Source organism: Cajanus cajan, chromosome 10 (genome assembly GCF_000230855.2).
Source record: "Cajanus cajan strain Asha chromosome 10, NIPB_CcT2T_4, whole genome shotgun sequence".
Classification (NCBI taxonomy): domain Eukaryota; kingdom Viridiplantae; phylum Streptophyta; class Magnoliopsida; order Fabales; family Fabaceae; genus Cajanus; species Cajanus cajan.
Genome location: NC_138526.1, coordinates 48,051,240 through 48,064,273, shown reverse-complemented (window position 1 = coordinate 48,064,273; position 13,034 = coordinate 48,051,240). Strand labels below are relative to the sequence as shown.

Below are 13,034 nucleotides of genomic sequence, written 5' to 3'. Positions count from 1 at the left end.
AACAGTAAATGGTTCTATCTTGGTAAATAATCCTGCACAGTGATCATTCTTGTAATTTTTAAAAAAAAAAAATATTATTCCAGTAAAAATTTCTCATATTCTATAGTCAAAGTAACAATTTGAACACTAAACAACTTAAATAAAAGATATATCAATAATATTAATATAAAATAAAAATTAGTTAAAATATTTTTTTTTAGTTTTATAATTTTATTTATTTTATATTTTAGTTTTTATAATTTAATATTTTATATATTTTTTTAATTCTTATATTTTAAGATGTATATCTTTCAATTCTTATACTTGTATTTTTTTTTAATTCTTTTAGTTTCTATCATTACTTTTTTTTTTTTTATCTTTATCTGGTTTGTGTCAACGTGGTGAGATTTTCAATTTTGTGAGAGAAAAAATTAATATCTTAATAATGAATATTGTAAATAAGAATATAAAAAAGGTACAAAATATTAAAAGATTTAATTTAAAATGATTATAGCAATATAAATTTAATATTAGAGATATAAAGTTTAATTGATATCTATGTTATGTCAACATAAAATATATACCGTTATAAAATGAAATTAATGATAAGGATTAAAAGGTTAAAAAAAATTATAAGTATTGAAACTAAAAGAAATTATTTTAAATTATATGGATTAAAAGGGATTAAAAACGATAAATGTAAGGACTAAAAAATAACTATATTGACTTAAAAACTTAAAAAAAAAAAATTAACCTAAAATTTTTGTCATAAATTTTTTTTATTAACTTTGAAATCCTCTTCTCTGCAAATTTAAAACAATTGTCTTGAAAATGAAGTATTTATTTTAAAAACTATTATTCAATAATTAAAAAAAAATTATAAGATTTTTCTTAAGTAAAATAATTTTAAGAATTCTTATCACTAAATACTTTCTTTTTTTTTACGAAGATATCAATTTTTTGAGTAAAGTCTAAGTTTATTTGAAAAAAATTATAAAAAGAAAGATAATATTCTCTTTTAGAAAAATATCAAATTTTACTTTTTTATTTTTTTTATTTTACAACAGTATCATAAAATTTCTCCTTAAACTAAGCACGGACAATTAAATATTGAATTCAATATATTAATTATTTGTAATCAACTCCTTGATTTAGATTGGATTTATACTTTATTTCAATTTTTTAATATATTAATTTAAAATTATTAAAAATAGGCACAATTTGATTTAGATTAAATTTGTACTCTTTTTTTTTTTTGCAATCCGAACCAATATAAATATGATTAAGTTGAGTTGGATAGGATCATTAAATTTATCATTTTAAAAAAATAAAAATTAAAAAATAAAAATGTAAATCAATGCTATGTTTTATTTTTATGCAACATGAGTAGTTGTAATAAACTCACTTAAACTCTAGCCCAAACAAAATGAAGAGAATAAAAACAAATATAAATGTATATGGATTGTAAAGTGTCAATTTAAATGTTGTAATACTAACAATAAATTGAAAGTTTATAAGAGTTTTTGGTCAAAACTAAACATTTTTCTTATAAATCGTAAATCTTTCTAAAATTATAAAAATCAACATTGTATTGGTTTGAATTTTCATTTTTTTCAATACAATCCAAACCAACGATACAAAATGGTCAAAGTTTTTCGATTTATATTAGTTTGAATTCATCAATTTTTTTGGATTGATTCAGATCCTTGATCTTAAAATTATCAAAGAAATGAAAAATAGTCATACTCTAAAAATGAATTAGGCCAGCAAAAGATAAACAAATAAATATAATAATAATATTTTTTTATTTTAAATTCACCGTCGAACATTACAAAAATGAATATTCATGATGAAATGGAATTGTAACTCCTTTATAAATTTAAATAAAAATTTTAAATAAATAAAAACATAAACATAAATTACTATTTTGGTATCGACATATACACTCAATATTAGGCCAATTACAAATACCAATCGACGTCTTTTCATATTTCTTAGGACAATCTTTGACACAATCATTATCACAGTAGTAGTATAGTTTTTTCTCGCAATTTTTTTACCTCTATCACTCTCAATGATCCTCCATTTTCTGTGTCACGCATACATAAACAATTAGATATTAAATAATGAATCTCAAACTCAAAAACTTATTTCAAAGCAAAACAGAATTTTAAAAAATAATAATCTTAAATTAATGATTATGTTGAATAAATAAAAAAGATAAAATATACCGAGTACAATGGAAAGAACAAGCAAAACGAAAAAAACAAAAGAAAAAGTCTTCATCTCAATATAATTTTTGAGCAGTGTACTTCTTTCTTCAATTAAGCCTCTTTGGTCAGTTGATACGAAGCTAAACATATACACGCATATTTTTTATAAGTAATTACCGTTTTTTTATTAAATTGTCAAATATTTAATATAATTTTCATTACTTTTAGTTTTTCTTCATTATATATTATCTTCGATGAAATACTTATACTTTTTTTACAGCATTGATATACCTATACATTTAAATTATTCGAGAGCAAAAATCAGATACTTAAAATGGGTAGTTTAGAATCTTCAGATTCAAATTTGTCCATGTTCATGTAAAAAAAAAAAAAAAAACTAATTTGTAACAAAACTAATTGAGCATTTCTTTTAATTAGCTTATTTCTTAATTTAAAACATTTCTTATTTCCTTCCTAACTATTAATTATTTTGCTTATTTTATCATATTATTTTTTATTTAACAATAAATAAATAATAACAATAATAATATACACGATTTAAAGAATTGTAAATTTTTAAAGTGATTATATAAATTAAAAAGGATAAGAAAAGAAGTTCTTAAATAAATGTTCAAGTAATCTATATATCTATATATATATATATATATATATATATATATATATATATATATATAATGTGTGTGTGTGTCACATATGTAATTTTTACCAACTATTTCACCATTTAACAATTTTATATATGTGAATTTTGTTGATTCAATTGTTAAATTATAACTTCACATCTGTTTATATCAACTTTTGTTAAAAATAAATAGCAATTTAAAGATAGTCAAATTATTTTTATTTTAGTATATATATATATATATATATATATATATATATATATATATATATATATATATATATATATATATATATTACGTCAATTTTAATCTATATAAATAAGATATCAAATTATTTTAGATTAATATAAAATTTTGTAAATATAATCTAAAAATAAACTACTTTCAATCTAACGATATTAAAAAATAATTAATTAATTAAAAGTTGTCAAACAATGTAACAGTTGACAAAAAATATACTAGTGTCATTTTGTTATATATATACTAGTGCTATTTATTTTTTTCATATATACACTCACACATACATATATATTATATTTTAACATGTGCAATATATTAAGTAAATATTTATTATATATAATTAAAATTTATAATAAATATTATGTTTGAATATATAAATTATATTTTAAATTTATGATAAATAATTTATGTTATACTATAATATTATTTTTATTTATAGATAATTTATTTTTAAAATATTAAAATTTAATCCATAAATAAATATAGTAAATAAAAATTAAATCAGATAAAAAAAATTAAAAATATATAAATTTTTTTTTATCAAATAGATAAGATAAAAAAAATCATGTTTAATATATAGGGCCGATTATTTGAAATTAAAATTTAAAATAATTGTTATAAAATTAATATTTTAATATATAGATGATCCGCAATTGAATAATACTAAAAACAAATTATATTGTCATTGCATTTTAATTAAAGTTTTCTTCAAATATATTTAAAATCACATTTAAATGTGTGATTTTTATTTTATTATAAAATGATAAAATAATAATATAAAAATTTAAATGTATAAATATAATTTTTCAATAAAATCGCATCCATTATCACGAGCTGTAAGCTTACTGTACATATTTGGTGACAAGTCACCTCATTTCTCTATTTTATACAGGATGAGTTATTTTATTGCGTCTTCTTCTGTTAAGTTAAGACCATAATAAATTACTATTTTTATTAATTTGTCGGTGTATGTTTTTAAATAATTTTATAATAAAAAAATAAATAATATACTAGAAATTTATTATAACTTATTTTAATTTATTAAATATAAATTAAAATATTAAATTTAAAATTTAAAAATAATAAAGACAGTTTATTTAAATCAAAACATGTACTATATGTCAAAAAATTTTAAAAAATTTAATTGAAATTTATTAATTAATAATATAACAATATCAAATGTTCAAATTATCTATAAAATATTCTTATTTATATTAGCAAGAAAGAGACACTTCATATTTTTGTGTACTTTAAAATAAATAAAAATAAAATAATAGATAAAAATTAATTTAAATTAAATAAGAATCAATTGTTAATAATTGAAAGATTTGAATGATTTTTAAGTAATTATAAATAAAAAAATAAAATAAGATATAATATAAAAGTTATAAAGATAGAATAGTAAAAAAAATTTAAAACAAAGACAATTTAAAAATTGTGTATATTTAAAGTGAATATCCTTTTATTCTTAGTAAGTATCGATATACATGTGGATTTAAAATTTAAATACAACAAATACTCAAAATAAAAAATCATGTGACACAATTGAAATAATAAAAAAAAAACTTTTTGAAAGATTCTTATTCAAAAGTTATAACTAAATTTATAATTATTCACAATGAAATTCATTTCTAGGAATTATGTAATTTTGATCTGTCTTTTTTATAGTGTTAAATTTTCCATCAAACAATATTTATATAAGTCAAACTCTTAATTTAATAATTTGATTAAGACCTTAATGTCCAAATATATAACAAACTTTCTCTTGTTTATGCTAAAATCTAATTATATGAGAAATTTATTTTGTGATATTAAATAAATATAATTACGTATAAAATATCTATTTGATTTACTTGGAAGGAAATTGAATTAATAAAGTTTTGGTATGAATGAAAATTTTTAAGAAAATTTAGTAACTATTTAGATCTAAAATATTTTTAAATTATTTAATTTTCCTTCTAAAATATTCTAATATTAGAAGAAAACTAAAATTAAGTTAGGAGAGATTTTGCTCTCTTCTCCTTCATATCTTTCTACCAAAATAGTATGTTCATGTGACATGAGTTGGATCCAATATCATTGCCTAATAAATTAGGTTAAAATCGATCCTAGAGATTGAGTCATGACAAATAAGTGACAAATATATCTATCAGATAAATGTTACGACATTCAACATCAGTAGACTTGTCTTGATATGCTACTTTCGCTTGTAAAATCGGGAGGATTCTCAACTCTTTAACCTCAATTGACAAGACATGAATATTTTTAACAAATGTCTTGTTATACTTATCTCAATTATGAAAATGGGAAAGTATAAATAATATATTATCAAAATGTAAAAAAATTTTAAAAAAAATTACAAAATTTAATTACATAAATTAAGAATGTAACTTGAAGATTGAACTTTAAAATTAAAAAGATGTTAAAATTTAAATATAAATTTATTTAAATTAAGAGCACTTAAAAATATTATTATAAATTTACATGCTATTACTAAGATGGATCATTAAATGGATAGTTTATAGATAAGTTTATCTTATTAGTGGTTCTATTATTATTAAAATATTTGAATGATTATTTATTTTTATATCTAAAAATTTATAATGATAGCCTATTCATAAATCACTTATTTATTGATCCACTTTAGTCATTGCCAAATTTTAATGAAAGTAAAAAGCAACTTTTTTTTTATGTAGATAATTAAAAAACATTTCAAAGTTGAAAGAGGCAGGAAGAACAATAATGTGAAATTAAAATAAAGTGTTTGAAATATAAATGGACTTGAAACTTGAATGTATAAAAAATTTAAATTTCAAAAATGGTTGAAGTTATGAAAAAGTAAACAACTGTTAAAGAAAATTTTATTTTGCTAGATAATTGAGATCAACTTACCAAGCAAAAGTTGACCTAAAGACATGAGAAATTTTTAACACATTTTTTAGAACCACTTATTGAAATAATACGAATGACTATTATGTGCCTGCCCATTGCTCCTCCACCCATCATATTCATCATCTTTAAAACACTATAAAGAATTACCCGTAACACATTCTTAAACATATTATTTATGATTATTTAAAAATCATAAAATGTATATTTATTCATCATTTAACGAGTTGTCGTTCAATTTTTATAATTTTTAATCGATAAAAAATAATATATTTGAAACTCTGCTAAAATTACTACTCAGTCAAATGTCTGTCAGAGTTCTTGAATTACCCACCACTATCGTTGGATCATCCACTTGGAGCTCCGTCTACATAAACTTGCTGATTCAAATTTCAATTCGATGAGAACATTTATTTATATATTTATCTTTGAGAACGGCATTTCTAGCAAATTAAAAAACGTAAAACCAAACATTATTAATTTTAAGTAAAAGTCCGTCATCAACTAACCCAATTTTAATTTTATAATGAGAAAAATTTTCAACTTCTCTGTAATTATTTTACTTATTATAAAAGATATAAGATGGGATGAAATTTACTCCACTGTCTAGGCCACGTTTATCATCGTTTGAAACATGACATTAGCTCATGGAGTTATTTTTTAGTATTGACATGCAAGAATCTCGGGAGGAAAAAGGGTACATTCACAAATTACTTTTCAAGTGAGTATTGTTAAATAATTACGACTAACTTTTAGGAACTTTTGTTCTTAGTGGTGTTTGAGAAACTTCAATTTTACGCGATAAGATTACACTTGATTCATTTTCCCACTTTTGCATGTCAATTTCCTAAAAAATGTGAACACATTCACACTGGCAGGCACGACTTTCCTTTATATTATTAATACAGTATTAAATTAAAACCATCCAACAAAAATATCCAAAATTGTCAAACCAATCCTGTGGTATTGTCTTAACAGTCCATCTGTAATCTGTTTCTCTCCTTATTAATATATTTGGTTATAATTTATAAATTATAATAAAAATAATAGCAGTTGATATTCCTTTTTTTATTGCTATTGCAAGCTACCTAAACACACTTACCTTACATATCTTAATTTGTTTAATGTATATTTGCATCGCCACATGGTTCCAGTTCCACCCAACCCTTGAGTTTTGAGAACCCCCTCTCTATTATTATTTGAAATAATAAATAAAAAAAAATGTATGAATGAATATGTCAATAGCTAAGGTTGTCATCGAGACTATTACAGCTTGCGCTGAGCTAGATTCTTGCTGAACTGAACCTGTTCTTCTCCTGTCAGTATTTGAATTAAAGTTTCTTTCAAAACATCCAAAAGGGGCACTTCAGTTCAGAATTCAGATTTCTCTTGTGCTCTCTACCTTGCTTAATATTGGTTCTGCTGGAACTGTACAAAGGTTCAATATTCTGTCTTTGTTATTATCCTTCTTTCTGTGTGTTTGACTTGTGTAGTTTTTGCTTGATTAGTAGAAGCTCACTGCTTTGTTTTCCTGCTTGTACCAGAGTCTTCCTACGATTCGATTAATTAGCTTCAAAGAGAGAAAAAATTTGAAAGGAAAAAAAAAAATCCTCAGTGAGTGGTTTTTCCTTTCGTTTCTAGATGCCACAATGATTGATTGGAGAAATATTGGTTTGTTTATCTGTGCTTTATCAATCTTGCCCCTTGTATGCTTTTGTGCCACCTTTGTTCCAGAAGATAATTATCTTATAGATTGTGGTGCACCTGCGACTACTTCAGTAGGTAGGCGCAATTTCACATCGGATAGTTCATCCAAGGGTCTCCTCTCCACACAAGATCATATTCTTGCCACTACCAGCTTAAAATTAAACACTTCCTCTGATGATTCACCTCTCTATAAAACCGCGAGAATCTTCACTGGATCCTCAAAGTATACTTTTCCAATTAAGCAAAGGGGGAGACACTGGATCCGTCTCTATTTCTTCCCTTCCAATTATGAAAAATACAATTTGAGTGTTACAAATTTCACTGTTGCAACTCAAGACCATGTCCTTTTCAGTAGCCTCAACATGCAGAAAGATCCTGTCATGAAGGAGTACTCAGTGAATGTGACCTCAGACACCCTTGTTGTGACCTTTACCCCTTCACAAAATTCCACTGCTTTTGTGAATGCCATTGAAGTTGTTTCTGCCCCTGATGACCTAATTGGTGATGATGCTTCCGTGTTAGACCCATCAGAAGCCTATTCTGGGTTGGTCACACAGGCACTGGAGACAGTTTGGAGGATTAACATGGGTGGTCCAGTTGTGACCCCTATGAATGACACCCTTCAAAGAACTTGGATTCCAGATCAAAGGTTTCTTTTGGAGCCCAACCTTGCCTCATTTTTTTCTAATATTGATGCTGTTCAGTATGAGAAAGGAGGGATAGCAACAGAAAACACTGCTCCCCCTACTGTTTATGGTACTCTCACACAGATGAATTCGACTCATGATCCACGTAATATTTTCAATGTGACATGGCAGTTTGATGTGAATCCAGGATTTCAGTACCTTGTTCGGCTTCACTTCTGTGATGTAGTCAGTAAAAGCCTCAATGAACTCTACTTCAATGTTTATATTAACTCCAAGCTGGCTCTCTCCAATGTTGATCTCAGTGTTTATAGCAATAATGTCTTGGGTGTTCCATATTTTAAAGATTTGGTTACACCCTTGGCTGACAAGAATACGCTTCGCCTAAGTATTGGCCCTTCTGATTCAAGCATGGGAAATTTTCCTAATGCCATTTTGAATGGGCTGGAGATCATGAAAATGAACAATTCTATGGGCGGTCTTATTGGAGGAGCAGCATCTGTGGCTATTACTTCTGGTTCAAGTTCTAAGAAAATTGGCGTGATTGTGGGTATGATTGTTGGGGTAGTTGTTGCAGTTGTCTTGGCTGGAGTTTTCTTTGTACTATGCAGGAAAAGAAGAAGGTTGGCTCAAAGGCAGTCAAAGACATGGGTTCCTTTATCTGTCAATGATGGAACTACTTCTCATACCATGGGAAGTAAATATTCTAATGGCACAACACTAAGTGCTGCTTCAAACTTTGAGTACCGTGTCCCATTTTTGGCGGTTCAGGAAGCTACAAACAACTTTGATGAGAGTTGGGTTATTGGGATAGGTGGCTTTGGAAAAGTGTACAAGGGAGAGTTAAGTGATGGTACAAAGGTAGCAGTTAAGAGGGGGAATCCACGGTCCCAACAAGGACTTGCAGAATTCCGAACTGAAATTGAAATGCTGTCTCAGTTCCGCCATCGCCATCTGGTGTCTTTGATTGGTTATTGTGATGAAAGGAATGAAATGATCTTGATATATGAATATATGGAGAAGGGAACTCTCAAGAGTCATTTATATGGCTCTGGTCTGCCAAGCTTGAGCTGGAAGGAGAGGCTTGAGATATGCATTGGATCAGCTAGAGGGCTTCATTACCTTCACACTGGCTATGCTAAAGCAGTTATTCACCGTGATGTGAAGTCTGCAAATATCCTACTTGATGAGAAGCTAATGGCTAAAGTTGCTGATTTTGGATTATCAAAAACGGGGCCTGAAATTGACCAGACACATGTGAGCACAGCTGTCAAGGGGAGTTTTGGATACCTTGATCCAGAGTATTTCAGGAGGCAACAACTAACAGAAAAGTCAGATGTGTATTCATTTGGGGTGGTTCTGTTTGAAGTTCTTTGTGCAAGACCTGTCATTGATCCGACACTTCCTAGAGAAATGGTAAACTTGGCCGAATGGGCAATGAAATGGCAGCAGAAAGGGCAGTTGGAGCAAATCATTGATTCAACACTTGCAGGCAAAATCAGACCAGATTCTCTGAGAAAGTTTGGAGAAACTGCTGAGAAATGCTTGGCTGACTATGGTGTTGACAGGCCTTCTATGGGAGATGTCTTGTGGAATTTGGAGTATGCTCTCCAACTTCAGGAGGCTGTGGTTCAAGGTGATCCTGAAGAAAACAGCACCAATATGATTGGTGAACTATCTCCACGGGTCAACAATTTCAATCAGGATGCAAGTGCTTCTGTAACTGTTCCGCCCTTTGAAGGCTCAAGTGTGGATGATCTGTCTGGTGTTTCTATGAGTAGGGTGTTCTCACAGTTGGTGAAATCTGAGGGTAGATAGATAGCTCTGGATATCCTATCTTATAAATTCTGTATAACTTTGCTCTTCAGTTATGATTTTTGTTGTTTGTATTCTTGTCACTAGTTCTCTGCCACATGTAAGATTAGGCACATATGGATTTGTAAAGAAAGATTGAGTTAATGAAACATGTTTGCTTAATTGGTAGTCAGAGCATCTTCTTGTTGAATCTCTGGCTTGTCAGGTTTGAATTGATTGATCTTGAAAATCAAGCATAATTCAGGTGTACCTTTCAGCTGGAGAAATACATGAATCAGCAAGTGTGGCAAAGTTATCCGATTATTCGTCCATAATAGAGTTGAGTTACATGTTTTGATTTTGTATCCTTCATATACTTTTTGTGAACAGAGAGAGTATTGTAGGAGTGGGTTTTAGCCAATTGCCCAGCATGCAGCTTCTCTGAGATAATACTGCATATGTATCATTGCTATACTGTTCAATTAGTGTTAATACAAGTTACATGGTTTGTTATATTCTGTCATTTCCTTCCTGCACTTTATTTCTTGTGTATTTTCTGTTAATACAAGCTGCATGGTTCAGATCTTCATGCATTGGCAAAGTTCCTTGATTTGTTTTTTGGCAGCATTTACAAATAATGCGTCATTCACAGTTTTGACCTCTTTCATGAAAAATATAAGAATCAATTTCTCTTCCAGTTAAAATTTTTCTTTCGGTAAGATGAACCATTTTCCATTAAGTATTTTACTTTTAACTTTAAGTTGACAAATTTCTGTTAATTGAGAATCAATCTTGCATGCTGTGACAAATTTATTATCTGACAAATTCTACCAGCTTTTAATTGAAAAATTAACAGATAGACTGTCTCATGCACTTTAAAGACTAAAATATGCATTTTAAAAGTAAAAAATTAAGTTGCATATAACTGTTCAATGTGTCTTTTTTAAGATCAAAACAGAATTTTTATTAAATTATACTCGGTAGAGTACAAGATGTATCTCATTCAGAGTATTAAAAATATACAAATTGTGCGGTAGTACAAATCACATACTTTAAAACACACCTAAATGTCAAAGATTGTTGAGCATGTACTAAGTACTTGATTATTACACAAATTTTTATTGTCTGCTAATATATGACAGAAAAATGTCTCACATAAAAAGTGAATGTTAAAATGAAATGTATAAATAAAAATAAAATGGCCCGTGTGAACTTAATATTTTGTAATTATTTTGAAATAAAAATGTAATGCTGAGTTCATTAGTATATGAATCACCCCTAATTCCATTCCTAAGTTCATCCAATTGCAAAAGATGCCTGGTATGCTAATTTCTGATAAAGTGGAGAGGAAAATAAACACTCGCCATTGAACGTGTTATACGGGTAATAATAGAGTAACCATGAAATTTCTCAAGTTGCAAATGCCAGAGAAAATGCTATATAAAACACACAGCACAGCCTATTATTTTTTGGGAGTTGCTACGGTACCCTCAAAGATTAAGGGATTTCAATACATTATTTTTTTGTAAACATATAAAAATTAAAAAAAAAATTTAATTATAAAATAAATAATCTAAATTATATTTATAAAATGAAAAGTAAGATAAAATTATAGAGATTAAAATTATAAGATTTCAATAATTTTATAAAATATTTATAAAAAAAAGAATTAATAAATAATAATAATAATAATAAATTATTAAAATTACAATATAGAAATTCAAAAATTTAAGATAAAAGACAAAAATATATTTAAAAAATTATTAAAATTAAAATATAGAAAATTAAAAATTTTATGTGAAAAGACAAAAAATATACTTAAAATATTATTAAAATTAAACTATTTAAATATATAATAATATTATTACAAATAAAATTAGAATATATAAAATAAAAATAAAATGACTAAATAATTTAAAAATTTAAAGAATAAAATATCATAAATATTATTTAAATAAATTATTAAAAATATAAAATATAAAATAAAATTATAATTACAACTGTACCGGTACCCTCCCAAATAATATGGGTACCGTAGAATTTCTTTTTTTTTTTTTTTTGCTCACCCATGATCAAAACCAAAATATAAGTTGAAAAAAATGGTGTTCTGTTGGCATATTCTCACCATAGCGGGTCCCCATCTCTATCATAAAAATGCTATTTTTTCATTTTTGGGGTCAGTAGTGGTAATAAGAAATTTCATGACTAGAAAGATGAATCTATAGATAATGCTAAGACACAATTCACATCATCCGCCACTTCCACTCTCTTCTAACTCGCTTTTCACCTACTACCAAGCCCACTACCAACATATTGCAACCAGCAATTCATTTTCAACATTGAGGTATTCATGACATGACTTTACACTAGCATTGCACATGATCTTAAAATATGATAATAAATCGATTATATTGAAAAATTATCTAATCAGTTTGAAATAAGTCACTATAAAAAATAAGTGTTAGTACAAATAATGGATTTAATTGAATTCAATGATAGTGCCTTTTTTTTTTTTTACATTAACAAAAAAAAAAAAAAATATATATATATATATATATATATATATAATTGAAAATTATTATCCATTGGAATCAGGTGGAGGTTCAAGTAATAAACATTAAATCTTTAAGTTTAAATTTTGTTATCACTATAATACACACATAAAAATTCATTAGTTGTCTATGTAAAATCTTTACACAAATATTATATTAAAATTAAATTCACAAATAGGTCTTCACTTGCAATAAGATATATTATATTAACTATGTGACTTATAAAATAAGATATATTTAGTATTTAGTGCTACTTTATTTCCACATACATGTGATTTTATAAATTTGTGAACACGTCTTACAAATTTCATAACAAAGTAAAACAATATTATTTTTGTTAATTAAATTATTAAAGTGAAAATCTAAACATAAATT

The 13,034-nt window shown here is 26.1% G+C and overlaps 1 protein-coding gene across 1 annotated transcript; it reads left to right on the top strand.

The window, feature by feature from the left end:
- The first annotated feature begins 7,087 nt into the window (after positions 1–7,087).
- On the top strand, positions 7,088–10,300 carry LOC109805763 (receptor-like protein kinase HERK 1). Its single transcript, XM_020367953.3, has 2 exons — positions 7,088–7,400; positions 7,507–10,300. The coding sequence occupies exon 2, from the start codon at positions 7,612–7,614 to the stop codon at positions 10,129–10,131; it is 2,520 nt and encodes an 839-aa protein (XP_020223542.1). The 5' UTR covers positions 7,088–7,400; positions 7,507–7,611; the 3' UTR covers positions 10,132–10,300.
- The last annotated feature ends 2,734 nt before the right edge of the window (positions 10,301–13,034 follow it).